This window comes from Lampetra planeri, chromosome 2, assembly GCF_965212315.1.
Source record: "Lampetra planeri chromosome 2, kcLamPlan1.2.h2, whole genome shotgun sequence".
In the NCBI taxonomy this organism is placed as follows: Eukaryota; Metazoa; Chordata; class Hyperoartia; order Petromyzontiformes; family Petromyzontidae; genus Lampetra; species Lampetra planeri.
Genome location: NC_136108.1, coordinates 30493784 through 30516864, shown reverse-complemented (window position 1 = coordinate 30516864; position 23081 = coordinate 30493784). Strand labels below are relative to the sequence as shown.

The window sequence follows — 23081 nt, the reverse complement described above, 5'->3', positions numbered from 1 at the left end:
ATTCCCACCGGAGCGAGCTCCTCATATTTCCATAGGCGCGGTACAAAAAGCAAGTTTTTAAAACAATCAAGGCGGGGGGAGTTACAAAAACCACGGCGTCAAAACGACCGCGGCCTTCTCTCAAGACTCGTCACCCTGTTTCGCCTGCAGCTCTAATAGCTTCCCATTTATGACCAGTGGACTCCCGACTACCTTGCAGTATTAATATTGTCGACTCAATTCGTGCATGGCGCACTTCTTCTTACTCTTAGGTTTTTTTCGGTAAAGTCACGTAGGTAACAAAAAAATCACGACGTTTCGGAGGCAACACAAGTCTCCAACTTCAGGTGGGACCGTCACAGCTAAATTTACTGTATCAAGTGAAGAGAAATCCAAAAGACAAGATCTTCTTCTTGCGTACGGCTGATAATATAGACGCAGAGTAACATCTACAATTTCACATTGAGGTGGTCAAACCCAGATAACCGCGTCAGGAGCAGCAGAGTGTATCATCGCAGTGATGTGTGGTGACATGGAGCACCGATATCCCTGGATTAATTGCACTTTATAAATGTCAATTATTACGAAGTTCCTTCCAGGCAGCGATTTATCGAAAATGCGGAGTGCATAGTTAACACTGAGCTCCTGGGCGCTAATCATTGTAGAGCGAGTAACAACTTTCTGTCATGGGGTAGATCGCGTAAATATGCATGTGTCGTCGTTAAACCCAAAATTACCCTGCACAGCAAATTAGTAAACACAACATGCCAATTCGTTACTAGTACAGCACACTGGTGAGTTGGAGAGCAAATCCACATTTACAAATCTGAGTACGACGTTTCGCCAGTAATTACAACTAGCTTCATCGGGCGACAGCCATATTACAACTAGCGCCTGATGAAGCTAGTTGTAATTACTGGCGAAACGTCATACTCAGATTTGTAAATGTGGATTTGCTATCCAACTCACCAGTGTGCTGTACTAGTAACGCATTGGCATGATTGTAAATGTTGTGCATTTAATCTTCAACAAACAGGTGTGCTGTACTAGTGTAGGGGTGTTGCGGGAGGGGAAGCGGACAAACACAGGGGTGTCTACACCCACACACAGGGGTGTCTACATCCACGTCCGCAACGGTTAACCCTGGGGGGCTGTGGGTGGTCGCTGGGATCCCCCATAGCCCCACTCCTCGGGGGAAATTGGTATAAAAGGCGGGGAGCCAGAGGGCTCGTGGTTCGAGTGTGAAGCTTTAACCAGCGAAGACTGAAGACCGGCAGATAGGCCCTGGAACTCCCCTGGCTCGCTGTCCTTCTCAGGGCCGGGCAGGGCAAGCCAGTGGCGCGGCCCTTTGAGCCTCAGGACCGATGTTCTTGTAAGAGCCGGTCTGGTCGGCTGGGTACCGGGATCCGTGCTTAACCAAGGCCGGATCAGATAGCCTCCCCTAGCACTCTTAGCGGAGGACTGGGAGTAGATCAGTCGGGGATAGTGCTAGGGGTGCATTCCTGTTGAGTACGGGTGAAGGGGCCGTTACCCCTTCAAGTGTTGTATCTTGCCCAAATATTTAAATAAACGTTGTGCCTCAACTACGTCGTCCGTGTCACGAGTGAACCCACTACACTAGTAACGAATTTGCAAGTTCTGTTTACGTGACAAATCTTACTAATTGGCTGCGTAGGTTGGTGGCGGGTTTAATGACACTTTTATATTTACGCGATCTAACAACAAAAAAACCCTGTATTATGGATGATATTGGTCGCGAAAGCATGCGACGTGTTAATAAACTTCCTGTCAGATGTGTGGGGCCCACAAGGAAACATTGGCGACGTTCAGCAGCGTAACGAGCCATGGGGGCCGAGGGTGCCTTGGTTCCCCCTGGTGGCCAAAGTTACGAGTTGGGGCCCCCTTAACCACCACGAGATATGTTTTGAACAAGTGTAAAAGAACAAAACGCTTTTTTAAAAACACGGTTTAAGTTTACGTGTCATGCAAATGATTTCGTTTACGTTCTACGTTTCATTTAAATTTAACTACAGCGGTAACATTTTGCGGCCGTGCGAGACAAATTAATGATGCGACCCCGACCTGACCTCACCCCCTGCGCTGATGATGTCATCACTACGCTTATTGGCGACGTTTGGTGATATGAGCAGTGTTGGTTATCATTATACCCCATGACCTTGACTGACCATACACACCAAACAAATATCCCGACAACGAAAAAATCTCAAAATTTCCCATTCTGTCACTGAGACATTACATCTGTGGGGGCTGACGCCCACCTCTCCACTCCCCGTGAGTGGTCGGGGCGCGACGTCCACCCCCTCCACTTCCTCTTCCTCCTCGGCCACTTCTCGACGGGCCCCGCCTATCGGGTGATCGGAGTCCGTGTACCCGCATCTGCTGCCACGGTTCGTGCGGATGCGGCGGAGGCTCTTGGCTCCCTCCGCTCTTTTGAAGTTGTTGAAGCGTGTAAGAGTAAAACAGTTAAAACTGGTTTAAGAGTGTTTGTGCTGTCATTATTTGTTTGAAAATGGGATAACAAGGGCCTCGTGACGACTGCCTGTCATCTCAGTCGACCCATAACGCCTTGGGTCTGTCCCGTGACGTCCTGCCAGCAGCGGCGAGCTTTCGTGATAGCCTCGAGGTGCACCTAGTCTGGCAAAAGCACCGTGGTGACATCGAGTTGGATATACTGTACAGCCCATACTGTCGAATGCTTCCTCACTGCAATTCACGGTTTGTGGCGATCTGCGGAGATTCAAGATAGGGGTAATTTCTTCCAGCATTAGCCCAGCATTCATCCTGCAACTTAAGAAAATAATGTGCGGTATGATAACAAGCAAAAAAAAACAGCACATATTGCCCAACGCTGTTCTTACCAGGCATCGCGCGCTTTCAGGTCCGCTTCTGCGGCCGTCTGGAACGCTCTTCCTTCCGATATTAGGAAGCCACTGGAGCTACGTGCTTTAAAATCTAGATTGAAAACTAATTTCTTTCCAACTACTTTTTGTGTTGAGTTTGTTGTCTTTCCTCCGCACCTCCGATTAGCACGGTCGGCTACGTTCGGTGTGAAATAAGTTCCACATAGATACAGCACACAGAGCTCCAACACACAGAGTGCTCTTGCAGGGTGGGATGAGCGCGTTTCGTGGAAAGACCCGTCTGGAACGCTCTTCCTTCCGACATCAGGAAGCCACTGGAGCTGTGTGCTTTTTTATCTAGATTGAAAACTCACTTCTTTGAAACAGCTTTTTGTGTTTAGTTTGTTCTTCCTCCGCACCTCCGTTCAGCACGGTTGGTTACGTAAGGTGCGAAAGGTCCACATACATACATCACACAGAGTTCCAACAGAGTGCTCCTGCAGTGTGACAAAGGCGGCGGTGGCTCCAATAACAGAAATGGGAGCTTGCGACTGCTTTGAATCCGTCGTCAGTGGCTGCATGCTGAAACGTGTGCGTGCATGCGTGCGCAGCAACTCAACGGGTGTCAAATTTGTAAATGACGAGAAAAACACCGCCAAAAACGAGGTAATGCAGCAGAATGTGTTTCCTGATGACAAAAAGTAAAAAAAAAAGATCCAGTTTGCTCTGTCAAAGCGGCATAACATAGAATTTATTATCAGTGGCAAATACGAATGCGTCTCCCGTGCTGTGCCGAAAACTGTAAATATAGAACTCAAAGGCACTTTTTGGCTCTTGTTACATGTTGGCCACCCCTACTTTATCCTATACAAACCGAAAACATCTGGCTGTCGCCTGATGAAGCTATTTGTAATTACTGGCGAAACGTGTAGATGTTGTGGCTTTGCTCCCCAACACACCAGTGTACTGTACTAATAACGAATTGGCATCTTATGGTTACGTGACACACCTTACTGATTTGCTGTCTCGGGTGGTGGCGGGCTTACCGACACATTTATATATTTACGCGATCTAACCCAAAAAAAGTCGGTATAATGGATATTGGTCGCGGAAGCCTACGTGTTAAACGGGACAGTCGTCCACATTTCTGCTCTACTGCCTTCTCCTGGCCAGCCAGGATATGCACCTCCTCGGCGCCCACAGAAAAGCAGTTTCAAAACATGTGTGTGATCCACCAACCCTCGCCTCCACAGTTCTGGATTAAAGATTTATAAAAAAAATTGTATCCATTAAATGTGCACCTTATTAAAGTCACTTTTATTTCGTTATTTTTTAACACATTTTAATGGCGTGTTTTAAATTCTAACAATATGTTTAAAAGTGGAAATCATTATATAGCGGACATTGTCTACATTGCTTCGGCAGTACTAACAAGCACATTACACAGACTCTCCCCGATTTACACCCATATGCAGCGATAAATGTCGATCACCGTTAAACAAGCGTAAAGATTGCATCAAAAAAATGTATGTCATCGGCATGCACTACCTTGGGCAAATTCAGGCACCGCTCAAATTTCGGGAGACTGAATTTTCAGACCTGAAATTTCAGGTCAGTGCATGATAAAAGTCAGCTAACAACATCTCAACGTGTCAGGCAATCGGATGGTGAAGCCGACTCAGTGATGACTGAAGTCGTGCGGGTGATTGACGTAGGTGGCAAGGCAAAGCAAATTAAGTGATGCGGGGTGGATGGCGGCAAAGTAGGGGGTGGTAGACTGCGGGAGACGGTGGACATCAGCGCTAATGGAGGATCTCCTCGTTCCCCCTTCAGACGACGCGCAGAGCGGTCCCCATCAGGTGCAGGAGGATCACCAGCAGGATTGTGGTGATGGCGGCATTCATCCCGGGTGCGCTTCCCTTCAGCGTCGTAGCCTTGGTGGTGGCGGTGGCGGCGGTGGTAGTGGTGGTGGCAATGCAAGGTGCAGTTGTGGGATCCACGGGAATCTCGGGAATTTGGTCGTAAAATATACTGCTATTGGCCTGCACTCACACACCCACAGAGATGTGCATACACCCACGGGGATAAGGGATCTGCGGAGAGCCAAAAGTGTGCGAGTGCTGATGCGGCGGTGAAAGTCGGTGTGGTGGCATCGGTGGCGAGGGGTGGAGGAGGGTGTAAGCGGCAAGTGATGGAATGGCGGGTGGAGTTGGGACTATGCGGATGGAGTGGAGAGAGGGTATACTCACGAGCTCTATGATGGTGATTTCTTGAGGCGTGGTGTAGGCAGTGCGTTCAACAGTGCGGATTAGCTGCTCGGTCCAGTTTACGCTGTCGTAAATTGAGTTGATGGTTTGACCATTGTACGCAGGGTTCAGGATGTTATATGGGAATTTTCTGTGTAAAACGGGGATAAAAGAGACGGGAAATGAGTTATTAAATGAACATAAATATCTCCAAAACAATCGCTGGCAGCTTCATTGATCATAGAGGCTGATAAGGGCATGTTTAAGCGACAGGCTGTTAGAGAGCCATGATCGTGGCACTATATCGGTTCACTATCAATTACTAATAATTTATGTTAATGAAGGGCAGCCACGATCCCAGCAACCTGGGGTTCGATTGCATGCCCTGAATCGCATCTGTGCCTCCCCTGCCTAACGAGACGTAAACCTTAAATGAGTAGACCTACTCGATTGGGGTGTGTACAACACTGGGGGGGGGGAACTTAAGGAAACTTGACATTGGTTCATTATTGGGGTTTTTGGATTATGTCCTGTACAGTATGTATAACTTTTTTCGCACCGTACGTAGCCAACGGTGCTATTTGGACGCGCGCGGGGGAAGGACAGCAAACTAAACCCATAAAGCAGTTTTAAAATGTTTTTTTTTACGTGTCGTAAACCCTCCTCCCCCCGACAGAGCCAACTACGAATAGTGTCACGTGATTCAAACGTGCCAAATTTGTTACCGCTTCAGCGCCACCCGTGTGCGTGTCGGGGAAGTAATTTGACGGCATTTAGATGGGTCCATGACAGATGGTAATCGATGCTTCCCACCGTTTGCACATCATTTGCTGTGGTGGCCACAATATTCGCTCGGCCAACAGCACTCGTCTGCAGGGCCAAGCGAGGGAAGGGCACGCACGCGCGCACTTACGTAGACACGTTGTATCCCAGCAACAGACCTATGGTCGTCACGTTGTAGACGCTGCGACAGATCCCGACGTTCACTTTGGGGTAGTAGTAGAAAAAGGAGAGGCACATCTCATCCATTGTGCCCAGTCCTCCCTGACAACGGGAGGGCCGGAGGGGAAAGGAGGAGTGAGGAGACATACAATCGGAATATGTATTTATACGGGAGGAATCCGATGAGCTGTAAAGCTCTTTTTCACAGATGTCCAGTAGGGGAGGGTGAGAACGTTACAACAACACCCAACGCACACACAAACAGCATACAGTCGAGGAGAGCGATGCAGGTTAAGGCCGCCGCCTCTATGAATACAGGCAGACATATACATATGCATAGAACGATAGAGATGGGTGCAAGTGATGTGTGGATCATAAAATAATGGGGTGAGTTGGTAAGAGGGAGGTTAGGGAAGTAAGGGAATGCGGGGCAGCAGACTTCAGTACCGTGAAGCTTGGAATAGAGTAACAGGGTTAACATGAATTGGTCAGGAGAAAAGGAAAGTGTTAATCCCGGATTTGAATCGGGGTATGGAACCACCAGGGTAGATCCGACGAGGGAAGGAGTTCCGAACTGCAGGATCAGCAGCAGTGGAGCGACTTATAAATAGAGCAGAGGTTAACCCGGAGGGCTTTAACTTGAGCGGCGTAATGATTCGTCGAGTAAAAACATGGACAGTCGCGCTCACGGTGCGTGAGAATCGATCCTTGACGACTCGCGATAACTTACAGCGGTGGTGGTGTTACGGCCGGTGGTGTTGTAGATGCACTCGGTGATGATCTGGTCTCCCTGGAACAAGTGGACCAAACAGAGCACACTTGAGAAGGTGGCCGGCGAGAAGCCACGAGAGGAGGTCAGAGCGCTGATCTTATGAATAAACCGACTCCTCACCTGCTGCTATAAATGTACCTGTGATAAGCCACTTCGTTGAGCTATCATTTGTGGGCAGGTCGCTTCTGAAAAAGAATAGCTCAGTGGGCTTTCAAATAATAAGTTTGGTTTAAATGTATTGATTTACTTTTAGTGAATTGCTTACCTTTCCTATACTTTGCACTCCTATCGTTGTTTGTTTTTTGTAGTTTGTTGTTGTAACTTTCTGACCCGCCCCTACTGGACATCTGTGAAAAAGAGCTTGATGGCTCATCGGATTTCTCCAGGATAAATAAAGATTCAGATTTTTTGTTGTGCTACTGCAGCAAGTTTGAGGACTGTTACCATCGTAACTGCAATCACATCACTGGAGTATGCCTACTATGTGAACTTTAAATGTTATATTTTTACTGAGGCTTCTAACTCATGTCTGACAGCGCGGCCTTGGTATGTAAGATGCGAGATGAGTGGAGCCCTTTGACTTTTGATTTACGTCTCTCTTTAGCAGATTAATGTATGAATCCGCTCTCCCAGAATGTTCACCTCGGCCGCCCTCGATTTCCCAAAGCAGGTGTTACCAGTTGTGTGTGAAGTGACTCGCACTACACGACGCAGCGTGCTTCGGAACTCAGCCCAATAAATCTGACGCGCAATGGCCGAGGTCTTGGTGTATATAAACCGCACCACGCACTCCTCTCCCCACCCCCCCTCAATGTTTATCCTTTCGCGGGCGCTGTTGCCGAGACGGCGAGCGAGCGCTGCGCAGGTCTTGTCGGCGGCTCACGGGCAGAACGGACGTCAGCTTGTTGAGGTAGCGCGTCTCCTGGAAGTCAAAGTCGTAGCCCATGTCCCGACCAAGGTTTCCGATCTGCGTGCCGTTCCTTTATGAAACACACATACAGAGGAGAGAGGCTCAACACTGGTTCAAATATTCGCCACTGTTATTGGTCGTGAGCGGGAGTCGAACTCGGGGCTCTGGGTTCATAACGCAGTGCGCTAACAACCGCCATTCGCAACTAAGTGGCGGTGACGTCACCATGACGCTTGTCCCAGGCTATGTGCACGTTAAGGCCACGTGAAGTGTCGAACGCCCGCGGGCAAGAGGTCACGGGGCAGACGCAGGTGCCAAGGGTTGACTGACTGAGATGACTGGCTGATGCACCACCTGTGCCCCCTACTGTGCAAACTTGCTGTGCTTTAGCTACCCGGCGCTCCGCTCGTTATTGTGAGTGTCGCTCCTCCCCCCTCCGTTGTTGTTGGAGGGCTACTGCCTCGAACTGCCCAGGAGCGTCCTTCACGAGCCTCCTCCACAGAGGCCGATCTTGACACCGCTGATACCAGTCATCGGCAAGTCCACTCAGCTCCACATCCTCCTGTACCACATCACTCCATCTCTTCTCTAGCCCGTGCCGCGCCCGTTTAGCCCCCTCGATCTGGCCAAACAAAAGCTGTTTAGGCATGCGGTGACTGGGCATGCGGGCTACGTGACCCAGCTAACACATCCTTGCCTGCCGGAGGAGCTCACCGATGGGACTTTGTCCAGATCTTTCAAGGATATGTGAGCTCCTCACGCAATCCAGCCTGGTTAAACCCAGGATGGATCGTAGGCAGGCCAGCCTAAATGTTTCTAACCAGCGAAGATGTTCCATTAGGGGGGTCCACGTTTCGCAAACGTAGAGAAGGGAGGGAATGACCGTGGCCGAGAAGACCTAAAGCAGAGCGACAGACCAGGTAGCTTCCACACAGCGTTACGCAACCGATGAAAATATAATGCCGCTCGACTGATTCGAAGTGAGACCTCTGCTGTCAAACCGGAGCCGGTCATGAGCATACTGCCCAGGTAAGATGAAACTTTCCACACTCTCCACAACTGCCCCATCACCAATTGGGAGTTGTGGGGGTGGAGTGTGCGATGGTACAAAATACCCAGGCAGGTGCTTAGTTTTGGTGGGGCTGATGGTAAGTCCCCACCTATTAGTGGCAAGCTCCAGGTTCAGCAGCAGTGCCTCCAACTCCTCCTCTGAGTGAGCAGCAATTACCAGATCATCGTTGAGCATGATTGAGCAATAGGGAGCCATCCCTTGACCACACTCGGGGATCGATCAGCCTCCCATTGTATCTATACCAGATGGAAATTCCTCCAGTACAGCTTCACGAACTACGTGGTCAAAATAAATGTTAAATAATGTGGGAGCCAGAGGACATCCCTGTCGCACCCCAAAGTGTACAGGGAATGGCTCTGACTCCCAGCCACCTAGTTTTACCTGGGCCCACTCACCATCACGAAGGTCCTTAATGATTGTGAGCAGCGGGTCAGAGACTCCAAAAGCACGAAGAACAATCCAGAGCCCAGGCCTACTGATGGTATGATAGGCCTTGACCAGGTCAATAAAGCAGAGATGTAGGTCTTGTTGGAATTCCCTACACCTCTGCTGTAGCAGACGGACAGACAATATGTCATCTGTGCACTGTTCTTTCCCATAATGATGGTATAGGTGTGGCGCTGCAGGTTACTTTGCGATTTATGATCAAGGGCCATGAAGGCAGACTCCATCTCCTCAGCAACCTGCGACCACCAACCATCCTTGCAGCACCTCATGGCTCTCCGATACTCTGAGCGAAGGCTGCGGTAAGCCTCCTCATTTTCTGATGTGGGATGCGGTAGACGATGAGAGTGGGCCTGTCGCTTTTTCTCAGCCAGCCTGAACACCTCCTCTGTCAGCCAGGGTCTCTGAGGAGGTCTTGACCGTGTACCCAAAGCAGCCATTGCAGCTGCATGAGCCACAGTTCTAAACCTTGCCCATTTCCCCTCGACATCAGGAGGAGTGGGGGACGATGCCAACCCCAGCTGCAAGCGATGATTACATTCTTGCTTGCAACTTTCATCAGCTAACTGAGACCATGCCACTATGGGTTTGAATGGGGTCCTGGGTGTACACCCACCACGGCAGTGGAAGAATGGCAGGTGCATCTTACAGATGACAAGTCGATGGTCAGTGGGCAGATCAGCTCCACGGTAGGTCCTGGTGTCAAGGACATGGGCCCGCATCCGCTGTTCCGTCACTATGTAGTCCAGCAGATGTTCTTGCTTGGACCCGGCATGCATCCATGATGTTGTGTGGAAGCGCTGATTCCGGAACAGCGTGTTGGTGATTACAAGCCCATGGGCTACACAAACATCTAGCAGCCTCCTACCGTTGTTATTGAGCTGATCTGGCCCATGTCTTCCAATCACTCCAGACCAGGTGCTAGCATCATGACCAACTCGGGCATTGAAGTCACACAACAAGTTGACTCTATCCCGAGGGGCCACTTCAGCCAGCACCTGTGACAGGAGGTCATAGAATGCATCTGACTCATCGGCCTTGCTTGCATCCCTCCACGGATGTTCGTCTTCGGTGGGGGCATAAGTAACCACGACCACCACTCCTCACCTCTGGTTGATGGGAAGGTGAGCCCCAAGTAGCCTGGGGCTTACAGCTTCCCACACCTCACCGCCATGCTCCCACGCCCCCTTCATTCTTTTGTTCATAAGAAGAGCCACTCCCTGTTGTTTGGCAGTCTTCTGTCCCGAGTCAAGGACTGTCCACCCCTCATGGTGGCAGGAGCCAGTGCCGGTCCACCAGACCTCCTGAATACCACAGAGATCCAAGCGGTACCGGTCTAGCTCCCGACAGAAGAGTGGCAGCCTCTCCTCCGCAGTGAGCGTGCAAACATTCAACGTGGTCATCCGTAGTGGCTTTTTATTGTTTCTGGAGGAGCCCCGAGGGTAAGGATTCAGTCTCCTGGCTTCGCCAAATAGGGTTTGGTCAGGAGACGTCATAGACGCCTGTCCCCCCGGGGCCTCCGGCACAAGCTTAAATTTTTTTTTACATGGTAGTTTAGTGGTAGTTTATTGAAGGTGGAGGGGTTACCAGCCCCTCACAGCCGTCCAGAGCCCCCATTTCGCTGCTGTGGTGGTTAAAAACGCCATGAAGTGAAAGGCCAATATAAATTGGCCATCCCCCCAATTTCGATTGGCCTTTCCCTGCTGCACTACCGCACACACACACAAATAAGCACATGTGTGCATGCAGACAATAAAAAGGTACCCCGTTCGGCTTTGTAGCAATTACTGCTATGCTTGGAGTCACGCGCAGTTCTTGGGTGGAGGGGACAAATATGCAAACGAGTTTTGCAGCATGTAGCACGAAAAACGCGCTTCTGGATGCAAAATCTCAGGCGGCACGTGCATCCTGGTGTTTGCTGTGTTTTAATAGTATGGTACTCTACTATACCTGAAGTGTCGGGCTTGAACCGAGATGCCAGCCAGGTGGGTGTGGAGAAACGTGGCGAAAACATTGATAGTGCCATTCACCTGGCCCTAAACACACAACGGTAACAATGATGATGCATCGCGTGTACAAAGCGCCTTTCTACAGGGTACTCAAAGCACCGAACATCACAAACATAGCACAGCACACGGTTTTATGTTTCTTTTTTAAATGTGTTGTTTATATAGTATTTTACGGAGTATTTTAAATGTTGTTTATATCGTGTCTTATGTATTTTAACTATTTTGTGTTTATACTGCATAGTATTTCAATCAACATTCCATGTGTGACATGTCATTTATTTACATGTAAATTGTGTGTGTAAGAGAGAGACATGGTGAGTGAAATAGATAAGGGAGTGAGATGACACTAAGAAGCCGAAATACCGACTGGGGACAAGGACGAAGACACGCCTTGTACCACTACTGCAGTACTACAGTACCAGTACTACAGTACCAGTACTACAGCACCAGTACTATAGCACCAGTACTACAGTACCAGTCCTACAGCACCATCTCCCAGCATTACCAAACAATTCTGCCAACACCCAAGCCGCTCAGAAGAGTAGTCCGTCACACGCTAGACTCTCGTTATAGCGATTAGTCCATCACATGCTAGACCAGGGGTCCTCAAACTACGGCCCGCGGGCCACATGCGGCCCGCCGAGGACATTTATCCGGCCCGCCGGGTGTTTTTGTCGCCGCTGCCTGTCTGTTACTTTTTTTCTACATGAGAAGGACGGTCATTGGTGGAAGAGGGAGAGGGGGCGGAGTTCCCCCCAATCAGACTGCATTGATGGGCAGTGCAGTCTGTATGTCTCTGTGTGGGCAAAGTTATTGCTGGTATATTGTTTTTGTAGCGCTGTATATATATTGGTATTTTACTAATAGCAATTTTGACTCCCTAGGAAACAATGATGTCAAGAAAGAGAAAATTTACTCGGAGTGTAGGATATTCAAAGAACAGTGGACTTATGATTACTTTTTCATGCAGTACAAGGAAAGAGCTGTGTGTCTGATATGCCAGAATATAGTGTCTGTGTTCAAAGAATACAATTTACGTCGACACTATGAAACTCAACATAAAGATAAATATGATTGTTTGGTCGGAGAAGTGAGAAAAGATAAAATATTTCAACTGAAAAATACATTAACAACTCAGCAAAATACTTTTGTGAAGCAGAAGCAGCTAAATATTTCATCACTACGAGCAAGTTTTCAAGTTACCAAGCTAATAGCGTGCACTGGCAGACCATTCGTGGAGGGAGAATTTGTTAAAGAATGCCTTCTTTCTGTTGCCAAAGAGATGTGTCCAGAGAAGGCCGATTTATTTAGTACAGTGAGTCTTTCAGGACCTACAATTACACGGAGGATTGAAGAAATGGGAGACAATTTGCATCAGCATTTGCAAAACTCCACAAAAAAACTTTCCTATTTTTCCTTGGCACTCGACGAAAGCAATGATGTTCGTGATTCTGCACAACTTCTAATTTTTATTCGTGGGACGAATGACTATTTCAAAGTCACAGAAGAGCTTGCTGCACTGCAAAGCATCAAAGGAACAACTACAGGAGAGTATATCTTTCGATTTAAAGCTTTCGTGACTGCAGGGATTCATCTTCTTGGTTCCTTTGGTAAAGTCACATAGAAGGGAAGTAATACAATAATAAAAGTAAAACATAATAAAATAATTCTCACGACGTTTCGGCCACAACGCAAGCAGCCGTCCTCAGGTGAAAACCAGGTCTGTTGGGGAGACAGCGTCTGAATGAAACAGCACACGAGCTTGGAGCATATATAAGCTGGGTTGGAAGCAGGGGAAAGAGCGCCTTGACAAAATAATTTGCATATCAAGAGGAATGTAGCATATTTATGGGAAATGCAGGAATGTGATTAGTACTACATATGCCCGTGCTACATATGCCCGTGCTGCATATATAGTACTAATAACATTCCTGCATTTCCCATAAATATGCTAAATTCCTCTTGATATGCAAATTCTTTTGTCAAGGCGCTCTTTCCCCCGTTTCCAACCCAGCTTATATATGCTCCAAACTCGTGTGCTGTTTCATTCAGACGCTGTCTCCCCGACAGACCTGGTTTTCACCTGAGGACGGCTGCTTGCGTTGTGGCCAAAACGTCGTGAGAATTATTTTATTATGTTTTATTTTTATTATTTTATTACTTTCCTTCTACGTGACTTTACCGAAAGAACCAAGAAGAGAGGATATCTATGAAAAGGTTTGCCAAAATGTGAATGGTTTGGAGCTGAACTGGGCTAAACTAGCCAGTGTGACAACTGATGGTGCTCCTAGCATGGTGGGGTCTAAGAAAGGAGTAATTGCTCGCATTAACCAAGAGATGGACAAACATAACCATTCTCATCCAATAGCCATACACTGCCTCATCCACCAACAAGCGCTGTGTAGTAAATCACTGAAGTGGGACTGTTATGAAATTTGTGGTATCTTGTGTTAACTTCATTAGAGCTCATGCACTAAACCACAGACAATTTCAGGAATTTCTGTCTGAGCTAAATGTTGACTATGAAGATGTTCTGTATCACACAGATGTCCGTTGCCTGAGTCGAGGGAGAGTTTTGAAACGTTTCTATGACTTACTTCCACAGATTACAGCTTTTCTGCTTTAAAAAAAACAAAGAAGTACCAGAGCTCAATGATGCAGAATGGAAATTGCACCTTGCCTTTCTGACAGATGTAACAGAGCTACTCAACAGTTTCAATGTGCAACTTCAAGGAAAGGGGAAGCTCATCTGTGATATGCAATCACATGTCAAAGCATTTGAAGTAAAATTAGGCCTCCTCATCAAACAAGTGAAGGAGGAAAACTTCTGCCATCTCCCTACAACTCAAAATCTGTTAGCGGAAAAACCATTGGTTGCATTCCCAAACAGAACATGTGTGGATTCACTGGAAAAATTGCAAAAGGAGTTCCAATTTGGATTTAAAGAGCTTTATCTCCATGAACAGGACATACAGCTTTTCCGTAACCCATTTTCTATTGACATTGAAAATGTGGATACAATTTACCAAATGGAACTGGCTGAACTGCAGAATTGTGACTCTCTGAAAGACGCATTCAAGTCAAGCAGCCTTCATAATTTATATGCATCTCTCTTCTCTGAGACATATCCTCATCTCAGGAACCATGCACTCAAAATGGCAACCATCTTTGGCAGCACTTATGTCTGTGAACAGACTTTTTCCAGAATGAAACATTTGAAATCTCCAACCAGATCTAGACTAACGGATGCACACTTGCATCACTTGTTACGACTAGCAGTGACAAATATGGAACCGGACATTGACCATCTCATTAGCCAAAAGCAGGCCCATAGTTCCCATTGAAATACTGGCAAGTTTGTTGATTTAACTTTACTTGTTCTTCATTTTAAATATTGTATTTGTTCCCGTTTTGTTTCTTCACTTCAAAATAAGATATATGCAGTGTGCATAGGAATTTGTTCATAGTTTTTTTTTACTATAGTCCGGCCCTCCAACGGTCTGAGGGACAGTGAACTGCCCCCCTGTTTAAAAAGTTTGAGGACCCCTGTGCTAGACTATCGTTATAGCGAGTAGTCCATCCTACACTAGACTCTCGTTATAGCGAGTAGTCCATCACATGCTAGACTCTCGTTATAGCGAGTAGTCCGTCACATGCTAGACTCTCGTTATAGTGAGTAGTCCGTCACATGCTAGACTCTCGTTATAGCGAGTAGTCCATCACGCGCTAGACTCTCGTTATAGCGAGTAGTCCTTCACACGCTAGACTCGCGCTATAGCGAGTAGTCGAAATGAAGGGTTAAGTGAGGGTCAGTTGTCCGGGGTTAAGGCTCGAACCTAACCGCGAGCACCTGCAGGGTTGAGTTGGCGTTGCTGGTGTAAAAGGTCTTGGTGTTGCAGATCCCGTAGCTCGTGAAGCGCGCCGTGTTCGGAGGGACGAAGTGCTGCCAGTAGGCGAAAATGCCGGTCTCCAGCAACCCGGCGTCGTAGGTGCGAAGCTCGGGTGTGTAGTAGAAACGGAATCCGGAGCTGTCGGAAACACCTGTGCGTGCATGCGTGCGTGTGCGTGTTTGCGTGTGGGGAAATGTGCGGTAGTGCAATGGTTAGCGCACCGTGCTAGGAACCTGACGACCCGAGTTCAATTCCCGCTCACGGCCACCAACACCAGTGACGATTATCTGAAACGGTCATGGGCCTCCCCTAGGCTGACTCAGCCTCAAATGAGTACCTGGTGTGGAGTGTAAACATCATCACCAATGGGGAGACAAAGGTGGCCGGGCATGGCGCTCGCCACACCACCTCCTTCATGTGCCGTGCCGGCTTTAATATGTGCTCGATAACAGCACTTGCCCCATCGGTCTGTTAAAGGTTATATGGGGGATCTTTGTCTTGTTTCTTTATCTGAATTAAGTTTGTATATGCCCATATACATATGTTTGCTTGTAAGTATAAGTGTAATATAACATGTGGGATTTAGAAGCCAATATTACGATTTGTAACCCGATATTTGGACTAGGTCACGTAAAGATTTGACCAAATCTGTGTCGTGAGAACCCTCCGCCACCTGACATGACATGGCCAGGAAGGCCGACTAGGGGGTTTCACAGAGGGCCTTGGTGGCACGGGAGAGGATAGGACGCGCCTGATAAAGCCCTTTGAGATCCTGAAGTATTAAGTACCCCCTGGCACATTGCCACATTATCCTGGTTGAGAACCACTAAGAAATTTGTATCCACTTAAATCTAATTCTTAGTTATCGCATGCCAACTATGCTCACTGCGTAATTGTAACTTTATTCGCTATACTCAGTTGTATTCATCGGTAAATATAACTTTACTTGAAACCAACTTTTGTACTCAAATAAGTCACTCACCGGACACGAGGCCTGCGTTGTCGTAGTGCATCTGCAGCAGCAAGAATTGTGGGTCTTCGTCCAAGCCCAGCGAGAAACCAGCGTTTGCGGGATAGTCAAATGTCTGTAGCACATCACCATCATGATAATCATTATCATCATCATCAAATGTGTTGTCATGATCATCAGCAGCACCTTCATCATCACCATCACCATCCTTATTTCTGCATGTTTTTAGTTTGTCTACATATTCGTTATCATAATTGTTATCACTGCCCTCATCAAAATTAACAGTCGCATCATCATCATCAGTAACAGAATCATAAAGAGATACCAGTATCGTCATTTGTCGTCATCACTAGAAGCAAGCAGTTGCATTATCATCATCAGCTTTAGAATCATCAGCAACAGCATTATTAAAGGCATCATTAATCATCATCTTCATCACTAATTTCACAGATGGCCTCACCTCTCCACCCACAGCCCATGCTGCCATCACGGTCTTACACGTGGCGAAGGGATGAGTCGAGTTAAACTTGTAGCACTCTGCTTGGCTGCCCACGTAGGATACGTTCAACGTGTTCAAGCACACGTACACCAGAAGGTGGTGTACGTACCGCTCATTGCCGGCCTGTATCACCGGCTTAACCTGCAGATGAGCACATTGGACATGGTTATGCTTGCCTTTCTGGAGCAGCAAGTGGTCTGGCAAACAACCCCCACCTATACGTGGTGCCGGATAGAAAAAAACCGTGGCGTGTTGTGGGCAATGCCACGGGCTGATTACCCTCGTGGCATGCTCACATCCACCATAATGGCTCTGGTCTGGTGAGGGGACCTGGTAACCCCTCTACTTTAAATACTTTTACCGTTAGAAGCAATTGTTCCGGCTGAACTGGTACCACCTGGATCTCTGTGTATTACGGGAGGCCCAGTGTAACTGGTTTTGGTCCCCGTTAACACGAGCTACGCACAGTCCTCTACTCAGAGCGGGATGAAATCTAACGAGAGGGAGTAAGTAGCTCTTATGAATACAAACATGAAATCGGGCCTGAGAGTGGTGGCGGTGGGGTGTGGGAGGCCTTAAATCCAAAGCTTTTATGGGCTCGCCTCACTATCAACAGGGGGTAAAGAATGGTGGTGGTTCACCATGCTCCCACCGAACTTGGACATCCGTGCTAATCGGAGGTGTGGGGGAAGAACAACAAACTCAACACAAAAAAGCACTTGGAAAGTAACAAAAGTTTTCATCAAACACTCCGACAAGCAAAGGTCATGGTGTTGGCATTTATCTTTTGCGGTGGTGGTTCTGACTTCCAGGGCTGGATCATGGTCCCGTGGGGCCCCTGGGCACATATCTGTTGGAGGCCCCACGCCACCCCGCTTTCCTATATTGGTGTCTTTCTTGCCTTCCCCCTCGCAAGATCATCCACTAGGTCGTCAAAATCTAGCTGTCTGACAAGGTCTGACTCTATTGACATAAGTGACAATGAGCTGAGACGTGTTTGGCACATGCTACTCCGCAGCTCATTTTTTATTCTGCCTAAAAGGAAAAATGTCTGCTCACCCTGGCAGTTTGTCACTGGCAAAGTTAGAAAAATCCGAAGTGCCACGAAAACATTGGGGAACACTGACCGCAGATTAAGTGCCTGCAACGTCTCAAGCAATTTAGTTGGGTACTTCTCACCCTCAGAGTCAGACATGAAAGACTTGAATTGGATGAGTTCGTTGCCAAAGTTCACGTCCAAGTCTGATGGATATGCAGCAGAGAGTGCATGTACCTTTTCCACTATGACATCACTATTAGACACCTGATCTGACATAAACAGAACTCCAAAGAAACTGGTCAAATGCTTATAAGCGTCCAAACGATGTTCAAGGCATGCCACGAGTTTATCAATGATCACATAAAATGTTTCTATTTTGAACTTCTCCGTCCCCTCAAGTGTCACACCTGGCTCTGAGCTCTCATCTGCAAATGTTTTGTGTTTCCTCTTTCTCTGAAGATCATGCTTATATGACTGTCACATATAAGGCTGCCCTTTCAAAAACCTCAAACTGGTCTCGCTGTCCCACCACAAAATCCCTCAACGAAGACAAAGCTGTGCTGCTACAGGGATGGCAATGTCACTTTTCTGTAGGTGCATGCTTGTAGTGTGGAACCAGTCAAGTATGACATCCCAGAAATGTGCAATGAACACCATATCTAAAGTGTCCAATTTAGCACATAGTCCACCATCCTCAATTCGAGTATCTCTTTTCTCATTATCATCATTGCACATACCACCCAAGGTCTCTCTAATGTGGGTGTAGTTTCTCCACAGTGCCTTGGTTGACTCTGCCCAAGCACTCTACCGAGTACTGGACAGCGATTTTAATGTAAGTCTGACCCCATCTGTGTGTGTATGAAGAACAAAATGTGTACAGTGACTGCCACATGTAAAAAAACTCGTCAGCCTCTGGGCCACTGCCGTCTAAGGTGTTAACACCAACTAAGTTAAGTGAATGCACTGCGCAAGGCACATACTCTATCAGAGGTTTTTTTTGTTTCAGGTGGGTCTGTAGGCCATTGTATTTTCCTGACATGTTGCTTGCATTGTCATATGACTGACCTCTATAGTTTGAGAGATCCAACCCAAGGCCCTCCACCATCAAAGTCACACAGTCTGCTAAACTTTTACCAGTGTGGCTCTCAATTTGCTCAGAGCCCAGGAATCGCTCCACCACATTCTTGCTGCTGTTAACAAACCCGAATATGAACGTCAGTTGGTCCACATGTGACAAGTCTGGAGTGGAGTTAACAGTTATTGAAAAATATTTGGCATCCCGAATCTCATCTGCTATTGTTTGGCGAGTTTTCTTACCCATTAGCTCAATGAGTTCTTCACATATTGTTGATGACAGATAGGACACTGTGCCTCTTCCTTTTCCACCAAACCTTTTAATATGTTCAGCTAAGAATGGGTCAAACTGTGATAGCAATTCTAAGATTCCAATGAAATTACCATTATGGGTTGACCCAAACCGTTCATCATTTCCCCTAAACGCAATCCTCTTTCACCCAAGAACTTGATCACTGCTACAACTATTGTCAAAATATCCCTCCAGTATATCGCATATCTCAATACGTATTAAATAATAATTGAATGACTATATATTAATAATTACAACACCCTTCAAATACTTTTGTTGGAAAATACAATCAAGTGGTAGTATTTTATAGTCTACTTGTACCTAAAGGCAGCTTTGAGTGGATAAAAAAAAATAGAATAGCACATATAAGAAAATAATCCTAACCCTTTAAACGGCTGTTAGAAAATAACCCTTAGGAGGGATTGTTGAAATAACCTTTAAAAGCCTTTAAAAAGGCTGTTGCTTTAGAAAAAGATGAAAAAAGTCTCTGAATAAATTACTGTGGCATACCAAGCAAAAAAATGCTTATATACCTGCCTGACACAGAGAATTATGTTGCTTGAAATTCAAAGGATAACTCTATTTTTCATTGGCTGAACAACCAATAAAGGTTTTTGATAAGTCAGTGAAATTACTTGGTGGAGACTTTGCACATAGGCCACACCCCATCGATGGGGAGGGGAAAAAACCTCGTAAGAGCTGTCGACAATTTGCATGCCAACATTAGCATTATCTACTTCCGTGGATCTAAAAACCAGACGGTCTATGGAACACATTAATGGGGTTTTCCTTCATCTTTAAATATGGATTGGGTCTCTTATATATGCGTTAGTGTATGGAAAAATATAGCTTTTGGCATATTTTTTTTTATGTTTCACAAAACCGCAGTGTATTTTTAATAACGGCTAAGCTTTCAACAAACGACGAGCCTCGGTCTCACTATCTGGCTTTTTAGCGCAGCTAATTTGGTTTTAAGGGCAGCTAGCTGACCAAAATGGCAGCTAGCTAACTCATTTCTGTTAACAAGCTGAATCACACGGGCAGCTAGCTAGGGAAAATGGGCAGCTAACTCAAATAAAGGGATAGCTAGTTACGGAAAGTCAAATAACGAACGGCTTGCCATAATAGGATGCCCTTCTAACTGTCCTCTTATGCAGAATGAACTGACTTGTTGGTGAATATTGTATCATGTCACAGCATATTGCAGCGTGCCAACCAGTGGCTCAGTTGTACAGAAGCACTGTACTCTCTGAGAGGCTCTCGTTTTAAGCATGCACTGTATGTACCAAGAGGCCCAGGTGTTACGCTCGATGTATGCATCGAGGGGCCTGGGGGCCCTAGTGGTCAACTCACGCTTTAAGCACCGAGGCGCCTCACATTGTAATCGCTACGGGGCCCGGGGGCCCTAGTGGTCAGCTCATGCTTTAAGCGCGGAGGGGCCCAGGGACCCTCACACTGTAGATGCCGAGGGGCCTAGGGGCCCTAGTGGTCAGCTCACTCTTTAAACGTCAAGGGGACTCGGGGCCCTCACACTGTAAGCGCTGAGGGGCCCGGGCGCCCTAGTTGTCAGCTTACGTTCTAAACACCAAGGGGACTCGGGGCCCTCACACTGTAAGCACTTAGGGGTCTGGGGGGCCCTAATGGTGAGCTCACATTTTAAACACCAAGGGGCCCGGGGCCCCTCACATTGTAGGCACCGAGGGTCTGAGGGGCCCTTGTGGTTAACTCACGATAAAAGCACCCAGGGGCCTAGTAGTCAGTTTGCGCTGTGCGCACTGAGGGCCCTGGCGTTCAACTTCCTTCGGAAGTCGTGGGCCATGCACCGCGCGCGGTCTGAGGCTTGGAGGCCCCCTGGCAGTCCGAGACCCCAGGGCACTGGCTCCACTGGCCCGGTCCATAATCCAGCCTTGCTGACTTCAGCTCGTTAACAGCAATTGCCCCAACACTTGTTGGAGCAAGTGTTAGAGACTACATATTTGAGAACTCGGGTATTTTTTGTCAACATGTATGTATTCAAACACACCTTGATAAGATGATGTTTCTTGTCCAGCTTTGGCAATTGGAACAGTTTGCACGAGTAGTACGTTGCGAGAGTCGGTATGATGAACTGTAACGGACAACAAACAAAATTACAATAAGCAGGGGGCTGAGAATATGAACATTCATAACATCAGCAAGTTGGGGCACAGCGACCTTTTAACAAACGAAATAAACATTATTTGGTGATGCTGTTGCTGCTGCGTTGGCAGCGGTGCCCAAGCACAATGGGGAAAAAACAACTCAACAATTTCAACAACATCGGTGCGGTATTAAAAGGGGAAAAAAACATAATAGGCGACGTTTCGTGCAATGGCCCTTCTTCATTGCACATGACGAACTAGACGTTTTAACTGCAGCAAAGAAATCGTAATCTCCATCCGTCATGATCTATCCACTCTTATATGAAAGCCTCTCCCGTGTCAATAGTTCCACCATTCATCACCCTCCTTCATGTGAGCTGATTTCATCGCTGCCAGCTCCTTGTGTGTTCGCTGCTTTGGCTGCTATTGTCACCTGTCGTCTTGTCTATCAGTCACGATCCTTGCGAGCAAGATAAACCCGTATTTATTTGAAATGTAATATCACCTCAAAACATTGTGCACTAAAATAAAATGCAATGAAATCATGTTTAAGCAGTGCCAGATCATCCTAGTAGCAAAAGTAGCTACATATGTACTTTTTGGTTATTTCGGTAAAGTCACGTAGGTAGAAAATGATAGATCACGACGTTTCGATCGCAACACAAACAATCGTGAAGAGTTTGGAAAACATTTAGATTTTTTTTATTAGGGCAGCAGGTACTGGGGAGGACCATTGTACATTATTCGGAATATTGGATAATTCGGCAAGGCCAGAGTCCCATATATGTCGAATTAACAAGGGTTTACTATATATCAGGGACGTGCGGTCAGGGGAGGCACAGGAGGCAGAGCCTCACCTGTCATACTCCAATGAAGAAGGGCTGTTACGAAAAGGTAATAATAAAATAAATATTACGAAATATCATTTATATATGATTTCAATCATTTTTTCTAGTCAAAATCGCCAAATCTTCGGAGCTTCGCTGCAAATACAGGAAGAGACAAGAGGTGAGGCAGCGACGAGCTCAGCCTCCCCTCTGATTGCGCAACCCCTCAGTAACTGGGTGGAGCGCGGGCAATAAGCGTGTGCCTGTTACTATCTCTCTGTATGTCACCAATGTAATGTTTGTAGATCCCTTCATTACATGTGCTCGCCTTCCATAGTCCAGGTAACTTATTTCACGTATGTGTTTAAAGATATTTAGGTCTCGTCATAAAACTGCAATGAAAAAACACCAGGGGAGGCAGCTATCATATCTGCCTCACCGAGCGGGGCGTGTCAGACACGCCTCCCTTGGTGAAGACACGCCCCTCCTCAGTAAGGCAGCTATCACTTCTGTCTCACTGAGGGGGACGTGTCTTGAGCCCACGTAATTGACGCTCGCTTGCCCTCCACGTGAGCCAGCTCTAGCAACAAAATTCCAGCGGCTGCAAAAATGGAAAACGTTATATCTAACCTTAATTTTTTTTAAATCACAATTGGACTTTAAATCAAAACAGGGAGTGATAAACAATGGAAGACCAATGCCTGATCTTAAGGACCTACTTCAAACGAAGGGACAGAAAATAACACGATCGTTTCAAATGGACTGGTACCAACGAAAAGACTGGCTGTGTGACTGTCCTACGAAGAATCGCCTCTACTGCTTCCCTGCCTTCTGTTCTCCACTACCGACAACGTTGGGACTAACGCGGGATTTTGTGACTTGAAAAATCTACCAAGGAGCCTCAACAAACATGAAAAATCAACAACTCACATTCAAAGTCAAATTGCTTTAAAAACTTTTGGAGCTTCAAGGTGTTGTAGCTATGCCCTGTTTTCCGTTATTAATATTAAGAATAGTTAAGAAAAAATAATATTTTTTTTCTATATATATATTTTTTTTAAATTAAACAATGAAAACAACTCACTTCTCCTGACAAGCACACCAGGAATCCAGGAAACATGGAGGGCGGTTAAAA

General features: G+C 46.9%; 1 protein-coding gene across 1 annotated transcript in view; it reads right to left on the bottom strand.

Moving 5' to 3' along the window:
- Window positions 1–3569: 3569 nt before the first annotated feature.
- Window positions 3570–23081, bottom strand: part of LOC144731525 (DBH-like monooxygenase protein 1 homolog) — a 30970-nt gene continuing 11458 nt past the window's right edge. The window contains exons 4-13 of the mRNA XM_078612649.1: window positions 21023–21106; window positions 16556–16735; window positions 16108–16210; window positions 15086–15276; window positions 11177–11262; window positions 7684–7780; window positions 6759–6818; window positions 6000–6130; window positions 5090–5237; window positions 3570–4882 (exon numbers count right to left, since the gene is read on the bottom strand). Coding sequence (XP_078468775.1) covers window positions 4670–4882; window positions 5090–5237; window positions 6000–6130; window positions 6759–6818; window positions 7684–7780; window positions 11177–11262; window positions 15086–15276; window positions 16108–16210; window positions 16556–16735; window positions 21023–21106 — 1293 coding nt within the window. The 3' untranslated portion in view covers window positions 3570–4669. The remainder of the gene's footprint in view (window positions 4883–5089; window positions 5238–5999; window positions 6131–6758; window positions 6819–7683; window positions 7781–11176; window positions 11263–15085; window positions 15277–16107; window positions 16211–16555; window positions 16736–21022; window positions 21107–23081) is intronic.